The sequence below is a fragment of the Phytophthora parasitica genome, assembly GCF_000247585.1.
Source record: "Phytophthora parasitica INRA-310 unplaced genomic scaffold supercont2.26, whole genome shotgun sequence".
Lineage (NCBI taxonomy): Eukaryota > Oomycota > Peronosporomycetes > Peronosporales > Peronosporaceae > Phytophthora > Phytophthora nicotianae.
Genome location: NW_008649012.1, coordinates 445,076 through 466,512, shown reverse-complemented (window position 1 = coordinate 466,512; position 21,437 = coordinate 445,076). Strand labels below are relative to the sequence as shown.

General features: G+C 48.5%; 12 protein-coding genes across 12 annotated transcripts; 5 read left to right on the top strand and 7 right to left on the bottom strand.

The window, feature by feature from the left end:
• Positions 1 to 142: 142 nt before the first annotated feature.
• On the bottom strand, positions 143 to 808 carry PPTG_11146 (hypothetical protein; the record flags this gene model as incomplete). The annotated part of the gene is made up of 1 exon (XM_008907415.1): positions 143 to 808. One exon carries the CDS (start codon positions 806 to 808, stop codon positions 143 to 145), a length of 666 nt encoding a protein of 221 aa, XP_008905663.1.
• Positions 809 to 1,783: 975 nt separating this feature from the next.
• PPTG_22927 (hypothetical protein) lies at positions 1,784 to 2,058 on the bottom strand (the record flags this gene model as incomplete). Its single annotated transcript, XM_008907414.1, has 2 exons — positions 1,784 to 1,990; positions 2,038 to 2,058. The coding sequence occupies 2 exons, from the start codon at positions 2,056 to 2,058 to the stop codon at positions 1,784 to 1,786; spliced, it is 228 nt and encodes a 75-aa protein (XP_008905662.1).
• Position 2,059: 1 nt separating this feature from the next.
• PPTG_11145 (hypothetical protein) lies at positions 2,060 to 2,308 on the top strand (the record flags this gene model as incomplete). Its single annotated transcript, XM_008907413.1, has 1 exon — positions 2,060 to 2,308. The coding sequence occupies one exon, from the start codon at positions 2,060 to 2,062 to the stop codon at positions 2,306 to 2,308; it is 249 nt and encodes an 82-aa protein (XP_008905661.1).
• A 390-nt stretch (positions 2,309 to 2,698) lies between these two features.
• Positions 2,699 to 2,845, bottom strand: PPTG_22926 (hypothetical protein; the record flags this gene model as incomplete). Its single annotated transcript, XM_008907412.1, has 1 exon — positions 2,699 to 2,845. The coding sequence occupies one exon, from the start codon at positions 2,843 to 2,845 to the stop codon at positions 2,699 to 2,701; it is 147 nt and encodes a 48-aa protein (XP_008905660.1).
• A 280-nt stretch (positions 2,846 to 3,125) lies between these two features.
• Positions 3,126 to 3,991, top strand: PPTG_11144 (hypothetical protein). The gene has a single exon (XM_008907411.1). It carries the CDS (start codon positions 3,133 to 3,135, stop codon positions 3,886 to 3,888), a length of 756 nt encoding a protein of 251 aa, XP_008905659.1. The 5' UTR covers positions 3,126 to 3,132; the 3' UTR covers positions 3,889 to 3,991.
• A 55-nt stretch (positions 3,992 to 4,046) lies between these two features.
• Positions 4,047 to 5,342, bottom strand: PPTG_11143 (hypothetical protein; the record flags this gene model as incomplete). Its single annotated transcript, XM_008907410.1, has 1 exon — positions 4,047 to 5,342. The coding sequence occupies exon 1, from the start codon at positions 5,199 to 5,201 to the stop codon at positions 4,047 to 4,049; it is 1,155 nt and encodes a 384-aa protein (XP_008905658.1). The 5' UTR covers positions 5,202 to 5,342.
• Positions 5,343 to 6,364: 1,022 nt separating this feature from the next.
• Positions 6,365 to 7,064, top strand: PPTG_11142 (hypothetical protein; the record flags this gene model as incomplete). Its single annotated transcript, XM_008907409.1, has 2 exons — positions 6,365 to 6,576; positions 6,651 to 7,064. 2 exons carry the CDS (start codon positions 6,365 to 6,367, stop codon positions 6,931 to 6,933), a joined length of 495 nt encoding a protein of 164 aa, XP_008905657.1. The 3' UTR covers positions 6,934 to 7,064.
• A 141-nt stretch (positions 7,065 to 7,205) lies between these two features.
• Positions 7,206 to 8,072, top strand: PPTG_11141 (hypothetical protein; the record flags this gene model as incomplete). Its single annotated transcript, XM_008907408.1, has 5 exons — positions 7,206 to 7,391; positions 7,459 to 7,611; positions 7,678 to 7,782; positions 7,849 to 7,890; positions 7,947 to 8,072. 5 exons carry the CDS (start codon positions 7,206 to 7,208, stop codon positions 8,070 to 8,072), a joined length of 612 nt encoding a protein of 203 aa, XP_008905656.1.
• Positions 7,874 to 11,889, bottom strand: PPTG_11140 (hypothetical protein). Its single transcript, XM_008907407.1, has 2 exons — positions 11,549 to 11,889; positions 7,874 to 11,467 (listed from the first exon to the last, which is right to left on the bottom strand). The coding sequence occupies exons 1-2, from the start codon at positions 11,799 to 11,801 to the stop codon at positions 8,376 to 8,378; spliced, it is 3,345 nt and encodes a 1,114-aa protein (XP_008905655.1). The 5' UTR covers positions 11,802 to 11,889; the 3' UTR covers positions 7,874 to 8,375.
• A 1,630-nt stretch (positions 11,890 to 13,519) lies between these two features.
• Positions 13,520 to 14,423, top strand: PPTG_22925 (hypothetical protein; the record flags this gene model as incomplete). Its single annotated transcript, XM_008907406.1, has 3 exons — positions 13,520 to 13,537; positions 13,818 to 14,084; positions 14,406 to 14,423. 3 exons carry the CDS (start codon positions 13,520 to 13,522, stop codon positions 14,421 to 14,423), a joined length of 303 nt encoding a protein of 100 aa, XP_008905654.1.
• A 478-nt stretch (positions 14,424 to 14,901) lies between these two features.
• PPTG_22924 (hypothetical protein) lies at positions 14,902 to 15,224 on the bottom strand (the record flags this gene model as incomplete). Its single annotated transcript, XM_008907405.1, has 2 exons — positions 14,902 to 15,042; positions 15,126 to 15,224. The coding sequence occupies 2 exons, from the start codon at positions 15,222 to 15,224 to the stop codon at positions 14,902 to 14,904; spliced, it is 240 nt and encodes a 79-aa protein (XP_008905653.1).
• Positions 15,225 to 20,353: 5,129 nt separating this feature from the next.
• Positions 20,354 to 20,833, bottom strand: PPTG_22923 (hypothetical protein; the record flags this gene model as incomplete). The annotated part of the gene is made up of 2 exons (XM_008907404.1): positions 20,354 to 20,544; positions 20,815 to 20,833. The coding sequence occupies 2 exons, from the start codon at positions 20,831 to 20,833 to the stop codon at positions 20,354 to 20,356; spliced, it is 210 nt and encodes a 69-aa protein (XP_008905652.1).
• Positions 20,834 to 21,437: the final 604 nt, after the last annotated feature.

Sequence of the window (21,437 nt, the reverse complement as noted above, 5' to 3'; positions counted from 1 at the left end):
CCACCGAACTTAATCTTGCGCCAAAGCAGTAGAAATAAATAAAAGTCGAAAGCAGTGAACTTTCACTGGTTTAGCTTAATTCCTCTGTGGAGACTTTATCCATCGCGTGTTCGCATGTTGATGTTTGAAAAGGTAATGGACATCACGCTATATGAGGCGGACGTCGGACAATCGCATACTCCACGGTATTATCCAGGCCAGTATCCAGGTTGAACATCAGGATGTTGTCCAGGTTATGATCCAGGTTGGCAACCAAAATATTATCCAGGTTAGCAACCAGGATATTATCCAGGTTGAAAAATATGATGTTGAGTGTCGTATTTCTTCGCATGAAGAGACGCCTTAGAGTAGTGCAAACCATCCACATTGGGGAGACCCATAGAACCAGCCGGTGTTCTGACGCGCCATCTAGCATCGATACTTGATACGGGAATAACAGGGTGGATCGAGGACTTTGACCGGAAAAAAACATAACATGTCGACACGGGGGCTTTAGCGTAGATGCAAAATCACAGTCGCACACCCATTCAACCTTGTTGAACATGTAAGTTCCACGGTCACTCCGAACTTTCGCAGCTGCGTTAGCATCCACCTCAATTTGATACACCGTGTCTGCTTGACTCGACATAGCAAACTCATATTCAGGCTTCATGGTTGCCGCGACCCACGGTGTACAAACTTGAAGTACTAAGCTAAGCTCTTCACCATACAATTTGTTCACACACTGGCCTTCAAACGCCAATCGCGCATGAAACTCGTTTTCACTTCGACGCTGATGTCGCATCAATAACTCTAGACACTCCTTCATGGTGGACGAAGCTTCTAAGCGTAACTTCAACTTGCCGAGGTTAGACTTAAAACGATTGTTGGTATTGTTGCGGAAGTGTGGTAATGGTTGCCGGCAGTATGTTGTCCACATGTCTTTTGTCGAATCCCAGTTCTCGCAGAAGTATTCCCAAAAAGAAACGTTTCCCCGCGCACACGCAAACTTATTCAAAACAGCCAAATTGCGGTCGTATTCATCAAGAGTAGAAGCATCGGCAAGATTTACAAAGAGATGCCGCATCGACTCGTATTCATTTGCTGCATAGCGACCAAATTTCGCCTCCCGCCCCACCGTTCGAAGATATTTCAGCACGTGGAAGTGACACAACAGCACGGTTGCCTGGCCTCCCGGATCACCGATACTTCATTCATGTCCTTGGGGTGCGTATTTGAACTAGTTACTTTTCAATTTTGCACTATCACTTCGCGGCTTACTGTCTGATTTAGTCACTTTTTGCGTCTCTAGCTAGACATTTATGACTATCTCGCACAGATAAAGTAACGTTTTGGACAGCCAAATCATTGCTACGTTTGACAATCGTTTACAAGTGACTAGCTCGCACTCGAAAAGTGACTAGCTTGAAATTCAAACGGAGCGTTCCAGTGCATTGCGGCACCGGTCACTTTTGAATCGTAAACCACAGAAAGTGTTCTACCTACGCATTCGCTTCTCGTTGACAGAAGACTACACCCTAGTCCCCTACACCCTTTACCCTTCAGCGCCAAACCTTAAAACCCCCTCTACCTCCCCCAAGGGGGAGCACCTCGCTTCGCTCGGTTGTCCCCATCGGCCGGCGGGCGTATGGAGTCGCAGTTTTGTGTGAAGTTGATTTTTTTGTTTTTGGTATTCACTTAGGTTCGATTGTGCATCCTTAAAATCGTACCTAAGTGAAGTGACGAGTCGACAATTAAAAAGGAACAAGCCGACACACATTGTCGAAGAGTGACTAGCTGAAAATTATAAAGTACCTACTCCAAAATGTATTTCCATGTCCTTGTCCACCATCACTACTTGCAAAGCACCCCCATTGATGTTGGCGGTCTTGATGTGATCCAATGCTTTCTTCATGTGCCAGTCCACATTGCTTTCAATATTAGAATGCTGAACAAACTGGCCATACCCAAACCCATCCATTACCATGAGACGCAGAGCTGGTAGTTGTAACTAAGTACATACAAGACACAGTAATAGTTAGAGCCAAAACAAAGTACTCGACGAGACTCAGACAACATCATGGACACCACCCTGGTCACCCCGGAGAACGACCTGGCCTTTAACCTGACCATCAACCTGGTCAATAACCTGGAATCTATCCTGGATATCATCCTGGGCAGTAACCTGGTTATTGACCTGGTTGGTGTCCTAAATTTCTGTCTCGAGAGCTTGGCGGAGAGCGTACCGATTGGTCCTGTGCGTACAATCCACCAGCACAATTTCAGGGAAGCGAAGGAACAGTCGACGCATGTGGCTTGTTGTCAATGATATCGCCCCCGTTTCTCCAGCCAAAGTTTCATCAACACTGACCACATTATCCGGATCTTTCGCCCCAAAATCGACAAGAAATTCTGCGACAGCAAGGTCGTCGCCAGCTTCTTCCCGTAGCTCCGTTCGAATCCGGGATATCAAGTTGGATACGTCGCGCCTGCTGATCTTATAAGCCGAATGGTCACGAATATACTCGTAAATTACGAAGACTCTTCCCTCCAGATCGTACTATCAGCCGAAGATCTCCCACTAGTGGTTCACACATAGGTACTTGGCGGATGTGTGAATAGTTGTCGTACACAGACTCCAGCAGCGCGTGGTTGTGTGTGTATACCGGGAAGCGAATCTCAACTCGCCATGAGCCTTGGATATACACACTCTCGGCCGTTAATCGAAACGGACAAGCAGTTGATCGGATCTGGCGCTGAGGTCGGACACCTTGCCCACGGGAACGGTCCGTCCACCCATGCGTGCAGATATACCGCCGTCGCCACCTTGGCAATTCCTCGGGTAAACAGCGAACTGGTTGGCCATCCTTGGCGCGCTTCGATTCGCGCAGCTGCTTATTTCGCTTGTGACACCTTCTGTCTCCTTTACGACGATATGAGAGTTGGTAAATTCGCAATATTAGAGGTTTTTAGCACAACAGTGTCAGTTTGAAATGGACTGTCATATGTGAGCTCCATCGTCAAATTGTCGGATCTAGCTTTAGCACAACCGTCCTTGTTCTTCGTGACATTATGGCAGTGCTACTTTAATTTAGCTGCTCATGAGGTAAATTTTATATGTTTGCCCACTTCTAAATTTGCTACGACGGCAAGATGGTGTTTCGCTTTACGGATGATTACGACAAAGAACTCATGAAAGAGGCGATCGCCCAAAAGCCATTTGCAGCCAAGTACGGGGAGGCCGCTCGAGTATGGGCTAGCGTTGCGGAGCATGTTTCATCCACCATCAAGGAACGGGTCTTAGAGAAGCAAGTTCGGGATCGTGTGGGCTTGCTTAAAAAGAATTGGCATGCCGGTGAACTACGGTCTTCGTTAGGAAGCGGAATCGAGGAAACACTTGAAGCCGTCAACAAGCAGAGCCACTACGAAACATTGGCTGGGTTGGTGGGGCAGTATGTACAGCTCGAGAACGCTGGCAAAGATGATAAAATGGATCGCATCAACAAGAAGAAGGCTGACGAGGCTAGCGCGACGCGCTGTGCGTCTGAAATTGTAAATGAGGCGCTGGTGCGTCGTGCTCTTCGTCAAGATGACATCGATTCTGACGGCGATTCCTCCGCGAGCGACGACACTAACTACGCTTCTTCTTCCAAGTCAACTCCGTCGAAAGCCCACGGTAAGCGCAAGAGTGCATTTCAACTGGAAGCTGAGCGTCAAGATAAGCGGATATGCGATGATATGGAGCTTCGCCGTCGTCAAGTTGATCGGCAGATGCAGGCACAGCTCCAACAACACCAGGATAGCATCAATTTAGAGCGTGAGATGCATGGGCACTCAGTGCAAATGGAACGTACAAGAGCCCTGGTGCAATCTCAAGCAGAAAAAACGGATGCAAAGGGCTCAACATGAGTCTGAGGAGCGCAACCGACAACTCATATTGGAATGTGTAAAATTACTGAGCGTTTTGTACCGCAAGGACTAGCTCCGTATCAATGAGAGGAGGCAAGTAGACTAGATTCGCTTTGTATTCACGAATTCTAATGAATGAACGTGTTGCTTACAGCTATCTAGTGTTCAAATAGACGCTTAGGCTTGGAGGAGCTAGCCCGAAGTAGTCGCTGATAGTGTTGCCACCCTGTGTACAAGTAATAGAGTTTGTCAAGAAGACACCAACACGATACATAAGTCCAACTAGTTGAATCCCAACTCGAGCTTGTTGTTTGAAATCGAGAGCTGTCCAGTAGTTGGTCACCTGTCCGTATGACCACTCCGCTGAAACACGTACACGACTCATACTCTTGCCGTTGTTCTCGCGATAGATTTTCAACCTCACCAGCGTACGGACTAGTCAGTACATCATCGTTACCGTAAGCTTGATCGCCATAAATCATGTACTGTTGGAAACGAGAATCATTGCGAATCCTCTCAGAAATCTTTGAATCTTTGAAAAGCTTGCTGTCATGGTTTCTGCCGGGAAATGGTCCATACAAGTGAGCGATAAGACCGTCTGGGGTTGTTAGTGTTTGATACTTGAGAGCATGCTTGCGTTTATGGCCATTATACACAGATTTTTGGCTCATAAATTTGCCATCGCGCTTTGTGTGACGAGGCCGAGGACGACATATTCCCCGTACAGTCCCATCGATAAATGCCCAAACGTTTTGCAAGAGGCCACCAGCGTCAAACACAGCGTCTGCGTATGCTTGCAGATTCTGAACCACGTACGAGTCGTTGAAATAAAGAAGTTTTGCGTACTTGTCGTCCAAAAGTGTCAGCATGTGCAAAAAAATATTTGATAGACCACTTGAATCTCTACCGAAAGCTTCTTTAAGATCCACCCAGCGAACCGGTACAGCAAGTTTGTACAAAAGGATACACAGACCCTCAGCTCCAGTTGCAGCCGTCCTTTCTCGAGTCCGAATGCCTTCTAATCCAAAGAGCGTCACAAGTTCCACAACCTGCACCTTTGTAAACCGAAATCTTTCGACGCACTGGTCGTTAGAAAGAGCGTTAAAGTTGTACGGTGCGCGACGTGCTGCCTCCACTGGGAGTTCAGTCGCTAAAAACGAGAAAAGTGCTGCCGAAATAACGGCGTTTCCTTCGTCCATTGCTTGCCTCCAGAGCCGAAACAAAAACACAGCCTTGTGGTGGCGGCGCACTCTTGACGTTAGTTGCCGCACAACTAAGAGCACATCGTTACCGTCTTCTTGGCTTGGCGACATTGCGGGGATTCTTTGTCGAGTTGGGATGGGGACAGCGAGCTTCTATAAGTGCCTAGCAGAAATAGAGTTCGCGCGTGAGGACGCTACCCAACTTTCTATTCCACCTCAGCTTTACCGCTGCTTTCAGTACGATTTAAGGAAAGAACTTAGCATATGATACAACACGAATTTCCTTTCGAAGTGGTGGATTCGTAGCCACCTACCTATTCAAACTTGTCGCTTCATCAGCGAGGTTAGGCAGAAATTCCACATGGTAAACAGTATTTTCTGGATTGCACAGTTCTGCTAAAGACCTCTATTCAGCACGATACAATTCCCAGGCCTCCAACTGTCGTGATATTGAGGGATTTTCTTCCCTTCGAAGAAATTCTCGCCACTCAGACGTGCATCTCCCGCCACGGCGTGGTTCTTTGCGTTGGCAGCACTTGAGGGATCACCTGCTGAGCTATCGGGATCACTGTTCGTGCTGTCGATGACGAGGATCTGCTCCGTCACTTCATTACTTAGAAACTCTTTGAATGAGGGAGGGAATGGTGCGTGGCGTGCAAGGTGAATTCAGATGATGGGTAATTGTGGTTAGGGGGTCATGTGCACATCATGGAGATGGGCACGTATTTTATTTTCTTACCGTCCAGGGTAATATCCAGATTGAACCTGTGCTCAACCTGGACAATATTTCTTTTTATGCAAAATCAACCTGGGCAGTAGCTTTATCGTAATATAAAGGCATGAGTCTATTAGAATTGGCAAGATGTGTACATAAATATCTTGAAACATCACTTGGGAGACAAGCATAAGTTAAACACAATGTATTTTGGGGTGTAGTGTTAAAACTACGAGCTGTACTAGTAATCCATATCGATTTTGAGTGTAGCATAAAAACCATTTTCGAATCGGAAATTCGAAAGCTTGGTGCCTTGAGTTCTCTGGTTGAACTCGTGATAATCAGGCGGTGATAGCTACTAGTACCAGATTATCGCGACATCTAGTGACGCCCCGATATTGTATCTCGATAAACATCGGACAGTCTGATCGATGATGAAATCGTCGGTTCTACACGAATACTTGCGCGGCAAATTTTGGCATATCTTTCGGTTATAACAAGGGCTGCCATTGAGTATAAATACAAAGCGACGGCCGCTCGTAGGTACAATCGAGGGGCTATGCCAAACAATGACGACAGTGAGATAGCCTCGCGCGTAGAGCGTATCGAGCAACAGATCCCGGTAGAATGGAAAGGATTCGCTGGAAAACCCATGCAGATGACATACAACACCACCAAGGTGAACGTCTTCCGAGAGAACGCAGATCTGCTACTTCCCAGTGGTTCCTTTACCTCATGGGCTGCCCTGGAGCTGCGCAGTGCGATAGCGGGGTACGTACAATTGCTTGCAGTGATGGGGGGGGGGGGGGGGTCACTATTACTAATATATATGTGATCCCATGCAGCGAAGGTAAACATTTGAGTGACGCTGATCTGAAGAGTATTGTATCCCAAGAGTGGCGCACGGACCTCACACGCAGTATAGTGGAGACTCGGCTAAATCGACATGGCAGCAAGAATGGACCGGTGGTGCGGCGGTCATCAAGTGGTGCCCTCTATATCGCGCCACAACCAGCACAACCAGTTCACAGTCGTGCCACAACACGGGGAACCTCATCCACGGTAAACTTCGTGCTGGACGCTATCGCAACCCCAGAGCTGTGCAAAAAGATACCCACCTCGAAATAATATCCCCTACATATCCGAGCACTCAATGGCCATCATCGGGCCCAGCTCTAAAAGGCAACTAAATGACCAATTGATCACCATTCTTTTATCTTAATTAAGATTTAAGAAAAAGAATATTTGAAACTCACTTCAACTTGAATTGTTACGCGAAAGTCGTTCCAACACGAAACGACGCGATCCGCAAATCTGCGGTGGGCAAGCGTGCTAAAGCGCCGTAAATGACCGCCACTGAGTTGGAGTTCTCGGTGGATCACTCCTGTTTGGAGTGAACAATGGTGGCTACAAGCTTCCACGATGCCTCCTCAAATGCGGCGTCCGTCGTGATGGTGCGGGGCTCCGCACGCACCGATGACGAGAAGGAATACGGTGAGGTGCGACTTTATCCGACTCGAATGCGTTTCGTGACCGGCGTAGCTCAAGCCTACGAGGATGACTTTCCGTCTGAACTCAGTCATTTGGTACGCTACAACTTGAGACTCGAGGTTGAGGAGGCCTCACGCTGAATATCTGATGTATGGTTTGTAGGTTAAGGAGACGGAGTTTGAAGTCGCTATCAACCAGATTAACAACACGATGCAGGACTATTGGCCGTGTTTCTTCTGTTTTTGCTGCGGATACGGCTGCTGCCCTTGCACATTGGGCCTCTCTCTCTTTTGTCCAAACTTTTGCATCAGAGATGTACGTTGCTGCGTGTTGCGTGAGGTACCAATCGGGTATCTTTACTTTATTTGTACTGTTTTGCAGGCCGAGCAATATGTGCGTGCACTCCTGCTAAGAATAAACAAGCGACACTGTTTTGAGCGAGCTGATGTCGAGTGGCAGTTAATTCGATCGTGGGGCAGATCCTGGGTAAGCAATCAGGTAGTGAGTTACCGCATGCTACCCAGATTTAAAACGTTTCCTTTCTTGCTGAAGGTCCAGATCACATACCCACTTGCGTCCAAGAAGCCGCCACTGGTAAGATTTTCTTGTTCATGAAACGTTGCTTGTCTAACTAATTGCCTCCTAACCAGATCACATACCAGCATGGTATAGTACCGTCGTCACCGCTCGTGCCTCCAAACGGCAACCACTCCAACAGTCAGCAAGCACTCTCTAGTTCTTCAATGCTGTCAGATACAACCCCACTTGTTCCATAAAAACCAAGCAATGACGTGGTGCTCCGTGGTGTATTCCCATTGTTAGTCTATCAGGTGCATTTTTCAATTAATGCGTCTGCACTCGCGTCAGCAATGCGCTCAAAATCCCTCAATATGACAAGGTCCTGCTCGCTCTGCCCCTGCACGCACCAATCTAATAACTAGTCACCTCCTCATTATTCAGTTCTCGGCCCCGCAGTCCTCCTAGCATGTCTACGTATCTTCATCATCCAACACGAACAGCCCGCACGCTGTTCGAATACGTCACCACAAGGCTGGTACTTCGTAGTTGAGCCAACTAAATTACTGGATGGTGAGGAAGCTGCGTAGTGTGTTGCGGAACTGGCCGAGCCTCTGTGTGAACTTGTCGCGGTTGGCTGCCTCCAGGTTGGGACGGACGTCTGCGAACAGCGCGGCAAAAGCCTCCTCAATCTGTGCACGATTCTCCGGTGGCTGTGACGAGCTCAACTGCTGTTGGTAGTTGGTGAGTGCTTCTTCGCTGCACAGTGTGAGACTCAGGATCGGTCGTGAAAGCGCCCACTGTGAATTCGCCTCGCCGTACACTAGGATGTCCAGCAACGCCGCCAAAAGTGTTGACCACATGTTGGGCGAACCTTGCACGTGTGCACGTAGAGCATGCTTCACAGGTGTATCGCGCTTCTTCTTCATCTCCTGGAAATACAACGACGCTAAGTGGTCGACTGCCGTCGCACACTGAGCAGCAATAGCCAGATCGTACGAGTTCATACCTTCATGCAGTGACTGCACCAGCTGGCGAAAGATACCGTCCTCCAACGCCACCACTGACGCCAACTGATTGCGAAACAAAATCTCCAGGAAGAAGAAATACGCGTTCTTCACCTTGGGGTAGTGCATCAAGTCCTCGTGAGGGATAGATAGGACAAGCTGCAGTGCGATCTCTAGCGCGTTCTCCAATGACTTGTCATTGTACAGCTGGAACACGCCGAAGTTCACGTAATTCCCACCCAGCGCACGGTACATAATACCCAGACACAGCGCCACGCCTTTATACTTATCCCCGTATGGATTCTTCCCTGCCGGTACTGGTTGTATCCGCCGGCCATACGCTACCACAACGCTGCTGAGCTCACGAAACAGCAAGATACCGCTGGCTGAGCTCTGGTCAAATGTCACACGCTGAGCCTTGTTGTACGCCAGCTCCTGCAAAAACTTTAACAGAGCGGTGGTCACAGCGGGGTGATCATACAGCTCGTCGGCGGCGCGAACGAAAACCGGGAAGTAGGCGGGATACAGCAGATCGAAGATGCAACTATACGTGCGTCGGTTGTGCGTCTGCTGGATAATACCTCGTAGATCTCGACACACACCAATTACAGCCTCGCGGACCTCGGGCACACGGTAGTTCGGTGTCTGTAGGAGCTGGTTCAGCACGTTCTCGATAGGCTCCATGAATCGCTCGAACCGCTCTGAAGATTCATCGAACGCTGTCGTGAAAATAAGCCGCGCGATGGTCGAGTGGAACGTCGTCCGGTGCCGAGTATTAGCGGGAACAGCTAGGAATGGGAACTCTTCCGCTGTGTGGTTTCCGATAAGGTACTGCACGGTTTCCAACCCGAGCAGAAGTTTGCCTGAGGAGTATCCAGATGCAACCTCGAAGAAAAGCGCCAGAGTCTTGCTAATAACCACCTCCATCTCACCCCAAAATTTGAGATTGTTGCCCACTTTCGTTACCATCATATTCACGACGACCGTGTGGTCGCCCAGTCCTAGCCGCTCGAACATGCGCAAGTATGCTTTGTGCTTAGATGACATGGCACTTTCGCTAGGAGCCATAATAGGCGACGAGGCCGACCCGGCCGACGCAGGCTGCATAGAGGACGACGGCGTAGGGGCCGAAGGCATGCCGTGCTGCTCGCCAATGTAACTCTTGCGGAAGCTGCTAAAGTAGTAGAGCAACGATAACTCAAAGTGCACACTAGGCTTCGTCTGGCCGCCCGACGCGATGATCCGATGCTCTGTCAACTGCATCGCGCGGAAAACTCGCTGTGAGAGGTCCGCATCTACTAGCTCGTCGCCTTCCGTTGACGTTGAGGAGTAAGTTTGGCCGCCTATAATGGCGCCAATAGCATATACGAGCCAAGCCGCCTGGTTCTCCATGCTTTGCAACTGCTGCTGCTGCGGGGCGATCGCTGCCCCGCCATTTTGGTCCAAGATGCTGCAGGCTTTTGCATATTGATTCAGAATTGGGTCCAATACCGATACGATGTACTCCCCAGTCTGACGATAGTTGAAGTGGCATAGCGTCGGCAATTTCTCTAACTGCTCGTACAGACCACCTTCGTCATCCAGCGGGTTGTCCAGCGTATCATCAAGTGCGCATTGCTCGGCAGAATCCAGACGCGACTGTAAATAAGCCTGAATCACCTGAGGAATGCGTGTGTCCAGGAAGTTAACTGCCCCTGAGTTCGGAGAGCCTGGCACTGAGTCTGCGCGCACGTAAGGCAATGCAGCCACAAGTCTCGCCCATAATGCAAGCAAATAATGTGTCGAGTTCGCAGACCATTGCCACTGCCGGAAAGACTTGATCGTAAAATCGGGCGTGAGGTCCATCCATTCCTGAAAAGACTCGGTCTTCATGAGCTCCGAGAGCTGGTAATTCGACTTCAAACGGCCAATCAGACGGCAGAACTCGTGGTAGTTTTGCTGGTCCGATAGCCCTTCTTGTGCGCGCAAGATAGCGCAGATTCCTTTCAACAGGTTAGCGAGATAAACACTGCGCTCCTTGTCCGGCGAAAAGAGATTTCGTCGCACTGATGCAAACAACATGAGCGCCTCGAGACACTTGGACGTGTTTGGCGGGTTGGTCGTCTTGTAAAAATCAAAAAGCAGCTGCAACGTGTCTGGATCTTGGATAACCGAGCGCCACGACGTGGGAACCTGCAGTGAGCCTGTCTCTTCGGACGATTCGTCCGGGTTGGTGCCGATAAAGTCGAAGGACAAGCACTTGATGAGCAATGACAGCGCTTGGTCACCCATCCTGGCTTCCTGTTGCGGCGAGGCACCTCGAATATTGTGCATCTGGAGCTGCTTAATGGATGTGAGCGCCACCTGGAAGATCCGGAAGAGCGAATCTTCTCGAAAAGATACTGCGATCTTGCGGTGGAATGTGATGTTGCGTCCTGCCACGGGCAAATTCATCTCTGTGACGAGTTCACTCAAGATCTGCAGACCGATGACGCAGTGGTCCACTGTGGCCTGTAGAAACTTCGTCACTTCGGCCACAATCTCGCGGTGCTGCTCGTCGTCGAACCAGCCGTACTTGGTGAGGCGACAGACCATTTGGATAAGCGATGTGGTCACGAATTTCTCCAGTGTGGGTCCCTTCTGAGCCAAGTAGCCTAGCACATAGTTACCTAGCATTGGCGATAGACACAATAACAAGGATAAGTGTTGAAGTAGAGCAGCATGGGGTAATGATATAAGTGCTGGCTTACGGATATCAACGCGCTGTGGTGTGGTAAAGTTGTTCCAGTGCGAGGTGATGAGCTTGGTTAGGCTGGTGCTGGCCACGAGCAACGCGTAGGGCGACGACGAGTTGTCCAGCACGTACTGACACTGTGGAATGTACTCAGCTGAGCTCTGCAGGATAAGCACAGCTTGCTGCGCGTGCGAGCGTTCAGCCTCGTTGCCGCTCTCGTAGAGCACACGGCATAGCGTCTCCAGTTCGCGAAGCTGATTCGCGTCCATGGGTGCAAGTAGCTCCAAAGACTGCAGACTGGGGTTTCCCCTCGCTTTGACTTCTCTCCGCTGGTCTCTTCGCCTTTTTGGCTCGGCACAGAGGGGGGATTAGATTGTAGCAGGTCCCGGACATGAGTGTGGACCACATTATTTTGGGAACTCTTAATAAAACAGTCAACACAAATCACACACAACACGACTTAACTTTATATATATTTTAAAAAATATTTAGTTAAAACGTGAACTAGATATTAAAAATAAAAAATAAAATAATTTGATCAGCACAACTTTAAAGTTGTGTGTTTTACTTTAAGATAAAAGCGTAAAAACGTGAAAATCCGAAAATAACTTTTTGTGGTCCTCATCCGTTGGAAAATGGGCGCCTACCAACACTTGTTTATATAGCCAATGTATAGAAGGCCAAAAGCCATATCAAAATATTAAGTTTCGACAGATAATACAGGATGGAGGTAGGCTATATGATAGTGGTATCCGACCAGATGTCATATTGACATTAAACACGATTAAAAACTACAAAACCAAGATAGTTTATGACATTTCTATGATTTGAGGTACCAACGATGGTTCATAATACGTGATTCCAGGCTAAATAAGCTAGTAACTATGAGTCATGGCTCGTTTTGGGCTTTGAAACACGCGTCTATGGCGATCTTCCATGATTTTTATCTTAAAATTGTTGGTAAGTCGGTTTATACTACCTGTTAGGACTTATCAAACGTATAAGATCAGCTCGCAGACTGAACTGTCACCTCGATTGTAGATTAGTTGTCGTGTGACTTTCAGCACTTGGTTGTGATGGATTTTGTACTATCCAAAATGGTGAGAATAGAGGTATGAATTTTGACACACACGTTCGATAAAGTGACTTTATTGTAAACGTCCCCGATGTTGGTCCCAATATAATGGAGCCTTATTGGTTCAATGCTTTCGAATAGCAAGAATATCGCGTCTCAAAACGACGTAACAATCAAACAAAGGCATGCGCGTCGATTGTTATTATTAGATTAATTTATTTAAATGATTTGATAACCCTTTCGTGAACGGACACTTTTGCCCTGGCTATATTATACTATAGACGGTCAAGTCATAAGGCCGTCAAAGAAGCACTGATACCCGTCGTTTTCGAATAGGAGTGATTCCAGGCACCGTATAACAGTATCCGATTTTGTGTGTCTACATAATCGTATACGTTGTATAGCACGGCATTTTGCGATGGCGTTTGCCAATTGGCCAAGAAAATAAAGCCGATGCCATCGGCAAAATCCAACCTTGATTTCATGGGTGACACGAGTGATACTCGAGAATACACCCTCCAAAGCGGGCTAAACGCCCCCAACGACCAAGAAAGGGTTAACTTATCAGTAGATACTTAAAAGGGATAATGATCACGGATCTTGGGTAACGTAGAACTTGGGCGGAGCGAAGGGAAGGAAAGATTCACCACCGGAAGAAGAAGACCGAAGCGAAGGCACTTGTGGGGAGAATGGAAGTTCAGAAGTGATTGAATTATCGGAGCTTACACTGCCCTCACTATCTAGTCTGCATCCAATTCAATACTATGTAGCACACGCTGAGGAGAAGCGATCTAATCTGGAGCATTCGCATATTGCTCTTGTGGCAAACATGAACGAGTGATTGGCAAGCGGCAAGACCCGTCCATAATAAACTCTTTGAACAGAAAAACCACAAGTGTCTAGCTCTTCAGAATGGCCAACTCGATCACGGTAAGGTTTCAGTGAACTTTGTGGGCGCGAGTACAACACCGTGATTAAGCCTAACCCGTTTGGTGCCCCCGATCTCGCATAAAGGCAAACTTTTTACCAAAACACATCTGACAACAGCAGCACTAAATGATCTCAAATTGTCGATGAAGACTGAATGGAGCTGACAAGGAGCATGCACACGGAGTCGACATATGTGTAGCATGAAGCGCAAGGAGGGGATGTGCCGCGAACAGGACAATTGACAGCTTATCTTCTGTTAGAGGCCGGCACTCTTTTGTAGGATCACAATGCCGACTGCATGCTGTCAATGAATGCTGTGAGAAGTGCAAGAATACGCTGGATGAGACGCAACGTTCTGTTCATCATGCCTTGGTGTGTGGCCCGTCTTGAGGTCATTAGGAAGGTCCGTGCCGCCCATTTGCAGACTGTTAAGAACAGCACACCGCAGAAGGGCGGTCACGCCAAGGTTGACGACCGCATGAAGCTAATTCTGCCTTGCGTGAAGATCAAGGAATCGCAATTACAACGCCAAGCGCATAAAGGTGGGGTAGGAGATGAAGGAAATGCGCGACTGGTTTGACTGTCTCAATACTAAGATTGAACTCGACATTAAGCGTATGGAGAAGTGGATTGAGTGGAATCGCTTCGAGTGTAAAAATATCGAAACAAAGTTTGATTTAGCGGCTACACATCATTGATGCGATGGGAAATATATCTTTTTCAAGAACAAGATAGTGTATTGAGGAATCGCCTAACTACCTACACTCGCTATTGATCCTCGCGAACTTTTTGTGTTCATGGAGGGGCGGGGTGATGGATTCAATTCGTTCGCGGATTCTACTGACAGACCCGCACCTTCGTTCCGTAGCCAGTACAAGTTCCTTAGGTAGCTAGATCTCGTACAGGTAAACTGTAGTTTTTCGTCATAAGAGCTCTTGAGCGCCTCAATTCTCGCGAATAGTTTTACTAGTGAAGTTTTAAAGAGCGCAGTTACAAACTTTCGCATTTATTTCGGTCAAATCGACAGCATCAGTTGCTTCTGCTTCTTCACACATCAGCATTTGGGTTGCAGCTCCGCGCGTGTGCCGGACATACCTTTTAGTGGTCTTCAACATCGTTTTCCTTTCAGGAGGAGAAATGATGTTCGCTAATGCTGCCCCCATACCACCTGCAACCTCGATCGCATGGCGCAAGACCTCTTGAACGTCTCTGGACCCTATTGCGCGTGCCAAAGCTGTGGCTTCAGTTGGTAGCGCAGCTTCTAGAACACCTTGATGATATTTATTTAAGATCGGTGAGAGACTTCTTAAATTCGGGATCCATAGGAGATGTAGGTTGAGTTGCTGGTACATCTTCGGATAGAACTAAAGATGTAGTAAGATCGCTTGGCACCACGCGATGATATTAGAGTTGTCCTTACGATCGTCCATTATTCCATACGGGTATTCAGCCGATGGGAAACTCGGGTCTTCGTTGTTTTTGAAGTAGTCATTGCGCTCTTGTGGCTGGAAATTCATCCATAAGCCCCATAGTTTAGCACCTGCGCGTCGTCGTAGCCACTCACCCTTCTTAGCGTTTGTGATAGTACCATCTGGTTGTAGGACACTACGTGCAAACAGTGCCGTTTGAGCGGGTACTTCTTGGCCAACCTCAGCAGAATAGCCCAGAAGCCTAGATGACACTTCATCTCGACCTCATTTGATAACGGTGAGTGGGACCACGTAACTACGAGCGTACTTAGCCTTCCGTTCAATGTAACAGTGCACATAGTATACTTTTGGACACCAGTCAATACCTGTAGCGATTATTTCCTCACATCATCTGTCAAACGGAGAGCCCAGACTGTAATGACCCTAGCTACTTATGCGTATTGACCACATTGTATTCGATACGGCAAAATTGTTGCATTTCTAGTGCCACGAATACTCACTGCGCTAACCGATGAGATCTACCACGGCAGTAAACATGAGAAAACTGTATACAAATCGCCGTTACAGTCGTGTAGCCAGCGTTTACATTGCATGCGTGCCTTCAACTGCGGAAGTATCACGGTATCCACAGAGCTTATATCGATTTGTCCAGCATCGAACAAGTTTTGTTTTGTATTTCCACCAATATGCTTCCAGTTACGACGAGAGATACGACGAACAATCTTCTAAGGCTGAGCAATTCAACTCAAATTTAGTCTTCGTTTTGCTCTCAACTGTGTTGTAAAATACTGTCATGAAGCATCAGTTTCCCAGATGTTAACCCCTTGAGCCCGGAGGGGTTTCAGATCCCCCTGAAAGCTAAGGAATTAACATGTATGTCGTAGAAAGGGCCCACTACAAATGCCTATATAACTCCGTATCCTGTATATTGGATAAGCGCATTTTTCCCCTACACCTTTGCTGGCCTAACAGGTATATACAGGATTCGATGCCAAAAGATACTGGTTAACGAATGATAACCTGTATGAGCTGTGTTACAGACTGAACATTGCGCAGAGATGCGTCGCGTTGTGTCCCGACTTTGGGAGCGTCTCCATCAGCAACCAACACAACACATTGATGACCAAAAATGCGTATATTGAAATTAAGATAAACGCACCAGCTGGATTCAGCTGTTCTGGCGCGCTCTCTTCGCCTGGCGCTCGCCGGACGACTCATCACTTGACGACTGGACCTCTTCCTCGCAAACCTCGACCGGGGTGCGCGCGCGAAGCTTGCTCTTGCTGGCTGGGCGCCGCGTGCCGTTCCGCCACCCCTTGTGCCACAGTTCGAAGCAGGACATCGCGGCTCCATTGTGCGTATGACGCACCTTGTCGCACAGGAATACTCGCTGCGCTTGTGGGTTGTTCTGCAGCGTCTTTCCCTTCACCTTGAGCTTGCAGAAGCTGCAGTACGTTGACGTGTCGTTTGCGATCGTTCCAGAAATACCCTTCATCCAAGAGCACACTTTGCAGGCTCGCACACATTGCTTCTGGCCCTTCCCGTCGTTGCCCGGACGCATTTTCTCGTTCTTCAGCGGAAAATGTACAGCTCGTCGGCCGGATCCCGCTGCTGGAGACTGGGTCGGAGTGGCTTGCCCGTCGTCACGCAGGAGAGCATCCCAGTCTTCCTCGCGGAGTTGGCAGAGCTCCAGGTGCAACTGCTTCATAAACTTGACGTGACTAAGCTTCTGCAGCCCTGCAGCCGCCCGTGCAGCGTTGTGCGTGATGTACGCGTTCACAGTGACAAGATCAATCAGACCAAGAAACAGCGACTTGTAGTATTTCTTGTACTTGATCGCAAGCTGAAGCGAGTACCTAAGGAACAGTATAATACAGGTTTAGCTCAATCCGTAACCTGTATACTCCAGGATGGAAGACATACCTTTGCAGACGGAGTTGGTCGTGCACGTCCACTCCACCCATGAACGTATGATAATCCTTCATGATCCGAGGGCACGCGAACTCCTTTTGCATTCCAGAAATCTCTTCTCGCCTCACGACACGATCCATCGCATCACTACCACCGGTAGCCAACAGATATACAGCTTGGGAATCCCACCACCGTATTGCCTTCATTATTGGAAGCTGAGTGAACTCGCTTACAGCAAAAGTGCCCGATCAACACTTTGCGGGCGCTTCTTCGGGATAGAAACTTTCTTTTTCTCCCCCTTCTTCTTGCGAGACCCCACTATCTCCTCAGGTAAGCCAAGCCTCGCTGTATTGATTGTCCCCACGAGATAAAAGTTCATCGTTAGTAGCTGCAGTGCCAAAGGGATTGACGTGTAATACCGGTCGGTGACAACCAGCCTGAAGTCGTTTCCTTCAGTGCCATAACGACCAAATACATGGCGAAGGTTGCGTGCCACAGCAGCGGGACCAGTTTTGTTGTCGTTTTCTTGGTTTGTCTTGCCACAGTAGACCTCAAACCTGTATAAGACAGAGTGGATTAGCGCTCAGGCGGTACCATACAGGTTTAGATAACTTAGCGATAAAAAAAAAGCGAGCGCACCCGAAGGCACGCTCGCTACTTACCGAATGCAGTACGCGGTGCGGGAACAGCACAACATAAACAGCTTCGTGCCCCATTTGCGGGGTTTGGCTTTCATGAAAACTCGCATGCGGTTGAACGAAGACCTGGATGGAAGCATGGCCTCATCAAACGCCATGATAGCCGGTGGGGTATATCCAGCCGCAAATGTCCTTTGCAGTGCATCCACTACTGGCCGCAGCTTCCAGGCCCTGTCAACACGCGCACGAGGGTCACTGTTGCAACTAAAGTGCAGATTTCTGGAAATGTGCATGAAGCGGTCACGTGCCATATAGTTTCCGAAACAGCCGCGTGGAATAGCACCTTCATCAACCTTTTTCCAGTGGTGTGCCAGCTTCTCTTTATTTGGCACGACAGTTCGTGCAACCAACAAACCAATAAAAATGCACAGTTCCCGACCACTTATTGCTTCCATTTCCTCCATATCTTGACGCAACTTTTCGAGTGACTTGGGCTTGAAACCAGCATGCTTCTGAGCACGCGCTAGCTGCTTCAAGTGGAGCCCATTCACACGTTCGTCAATCTTCTCAGCAAAGTAATCGTTGCTCGTATCAGCAATGGATTCCCAAAGTTCAGGTTCAGCAAAGAAGAAGAAGGCACCGGACGCAGTTGCTGCCGCCTTCAGCGCTTGCCTAGTAGGTCCAGACGTTCCCGAGTAGAGATAAGGGTAGTCTTCTTTCATTGCATCTGCGGGTCTTTCCTCATACGGCTGCATCATGTAGTCATACGGTTCATGGGTTGCTGGTTTACTCCATCCGTTACTGTCCATGCTCTCCAGACCCCGCAGAAACTCTTCACGCACACTTCCATCTTCGATACGTGCCTGGCCTCCACACGCCTCGATGAGATGGGGATGCATTCGGAACGACGGCATATCAGGCCACAACGGCAAATCATCGTCAGACATATGTGATTCATCATCGCCTTCATCTCCATTTAGCGAAGCACCATCATCATTCTCAACATCGGACTCCAATGCGACGTATTCGGATGGGTTTTCACCTGAGCGATATATGTTTGCATCTACAGTACATATTAGCGATACACGTTAGGTTCTCTAACCTGTATACAATGGAATGCAAACCTGTATTGACAGGATAACGCACCAAGCATGTCGTCGACAACCTCGTCTTCCTTGGTTTCTTCATCGCTCTGATGGAGGTCTGCGCTTGCTTGGTCAGTGCTTTCAACACTTTCAAATGCAGCGGCTAAACTTCGTCGACTAGGCGCATCGTCTACAGTATTGGTATCACACAGTACGTTAGCCACCGTCAGAAATATCTCACTAGAACTCGAGAACAGACCGTCTGAGCTTGAGCTCTGTGCATTTGAATCAACGGGCCCGCTCATGTCATGGGGCGACATCGCCTCAAGAGCTTGAACTGGCTGGCCGCCGGGTGTGTCAGGTTGCTGGTCCTCGTGCTCAGGAGGGGGCTCATCCACAGCAGTCGCTGTCCTCTTGCGTTTGCCACGCGTTCTCGGAGGGTGGCCTGGTTGCTTCGAGTGATGTTCTGCGTAGTCACCAGTATCGTACAGGTTAGCACCCAAAACCGCCAGGTATAATACAGGTTTGCCAGATAATGTACCTGGTGGGGCAACAGGTTGGCGCTCCTTGCCATCTGCTCTGGGCTCATCCGTTGCAGTTGTTGTTTTCTTGCGTTTGCTGCGCGTCCTCGGAGGATTGGCTGTGTAATCACCAGTATCATACAGGTTAGCATCCATGCAAGGCATGTATAATACAGATTTACCAGGAATTCGGCGTACCAGTAGTCCTCGCTGGGTCGCCAGGTCCAGCGTCTTCATGAACAGAGTCCTCAGCACCTCCTACACCAAGACACAAGTTAGACAGCTGCCAAACTCCAAACAAATCAGGGGGACGCACCAGCAGCGAGCTTGTCCAAGTAGTCAAAGAGCTCCTGCGTTCCAACGAAGTAGTCCTCTCCCCGCACGCCCTTCACCGACTTCCCTGGGCGGATGTAGAATGCATTGTCGGAGAGCCCCACAGATTTCTTCGACGTCCAGCCTTGCTTTGTCAGCGTTCTCCACACGCCGGTAAACGACATTCTCTCCCCACGGCGGCGCTTTCCGAAATGGGGGGATTGAGTGGCTGGCGCCAGTTTGCCTGTCCAAAACGAATGCTGATGTGCAAACACTGCACCATACCTCTGGTATCTAGTACTGCACGCGCTTGTCCCGATTGCACGCGCCTGTACGAGGGAGTCCCACTTTTCCAAAGGATGTATTGTTTTTGTTATGGTTCATACAAACTCCAAGTCAAAGAAGCTTAACCTGTATAATACAGGTTAAGCTTTTTTTTGAACCTGTATTATACAGGCTGCCGGTTTCAAGGGGTTAACATACTTCTCTGTCCGGCGAATTTATACGAATATCACCCCTTGCTCGATTAGTTTGTCAGTTTTTGTAGTTGTCGGCCACAGACCAGTCGAAATTAAAGAGCAGATCAAGGCAAATTTCCACGTATTTTTTTTGCTGTTCGTTAACTTCATCCAGTGCGTAAATAACTGCGCAAGAATCATCTGGTTTTCATTGTGTCAAAGCCTTTTTTCGTAACTGTGCGTGGAGATAGCGATATTATATCAAAACATTATTACGGTATCGTCAGCAATTTGTGCACCTTCCCATCCCTTGCTACATCTAAACAACGCGCCTACGTACTGTGGAATTGCCGTTTGAAAACCGAGGTTTCACTCGGCTGATATGAATGCTCATCTTCCCCTTCCTTGTTTTTATCCAATCTCTTCAGTTTAAAATTTAAGGCTATATTTTAAGCTGCGTCTTACTTCCGTCGCAGCCTCCAGATGCTGTCGACGGAGCCCCGGCTGGTCTTGAAGGTCTGCATGGCGAGCTTCTTGCTGCCGCGAGGGAGCCGGCTGTTCTCGCTGAGTCCGGCGAGGTACAGACCAATGACCACCCGTTTCTGCGGAGTTACGTCGCGCTTTCTGGAGTTCGAGGCATCTTGTCCGCGGGCTGCACAAAAGTGAATCCAGTGCCATTTGCCCACGAGCCACTAATTGCTGCCGTCTACCAGTCATTCAGAGCAGAATATTTTTAGCCAATGAAAAGCATGTAACATTTGAGTGGAGTACAAAAAAAACAAATTTGTATAAATTCGCCGGACAGAGAAGTACTTATCTTGGCCTGAGACGAGCTATTCTGTCGAGCGTGTGGTGACTATCATGGCGGCCGTGTCCCTCTTTGCAGGCAAGTTTGCCGTGTGGAGGCTGGCAACACGCTTACCTGCGCCCAATTTTAGCATGACCTCTGGAATGATGGAAAGACAATTCCTCCCCACCTAAAAAAGATTCGATTCGCCAAGGCAAGCGAAAACGGGCATCCGAAGATGACGGCAATGATTCTGAGGAGCAAGATGAAGACGGAGATGATGAGTAGGAAGGAAGTAGCGAGTGCACAGTTCGATTACATTCTCAGATGTGTACGCGTTGAGCTCGCTATTTCTTTCTTCTCTCATTTGATCCGTGAGATCGCCCAGATCCTGTGAAGCCCCATCGGTCGTGACACTTTAGCAGATATGAGAGGATGTTATTTTTAGAGGGGGGGGGGGGGGGGGGGGGGGGCACCGTGCGCTTCCGGTACGAAAAATCAGTTGTGTGACGTGTGTGCATATCGTTTACGTGCCAATCCTAACCAGTATGACCCCCAGGTGTTTTCTAGAAAATGTCGTTTTTCTGCCAAACATGATTTTTTTTTCTAAACGTACTGTTTTTCTATAGTGTTGGGTTTTATAGCAGGAAATAATCCTGCCGTTTCGAATAGTACTTTGCCCAAGCGTAAATAAAATTCTGTAGGATGCAGAATAACTAACTTTCGGGGCTAAAAGGGTTAACCGTCCGTAGCACCTT

Excerpts from the sequence above, each read along its gene's own strand:
- PPTG_11144 (XM_008907411.1), top strand. The coding sequence starts at position 3,133 with ATGGTGTTTCGCTTTACGGATGATTACGACAAAGAACTCATGAAAGAG.
- PPTG_11140 (XM_008907407.1), bottom strand. The coding sequence starts at position 11,801 with ATGGACGCGAATCAGCTTCGCGAACTGGAGACGCTATGCCGTGTGCTC. Across the intron at positions 11,468-11,548 it reads ACCACAGCGCGTTGATATCC|GTAACTATGTGCTAGGCTAC; the intron begins GTAAGCCAGCAC and ends CGCCAATGCTAG.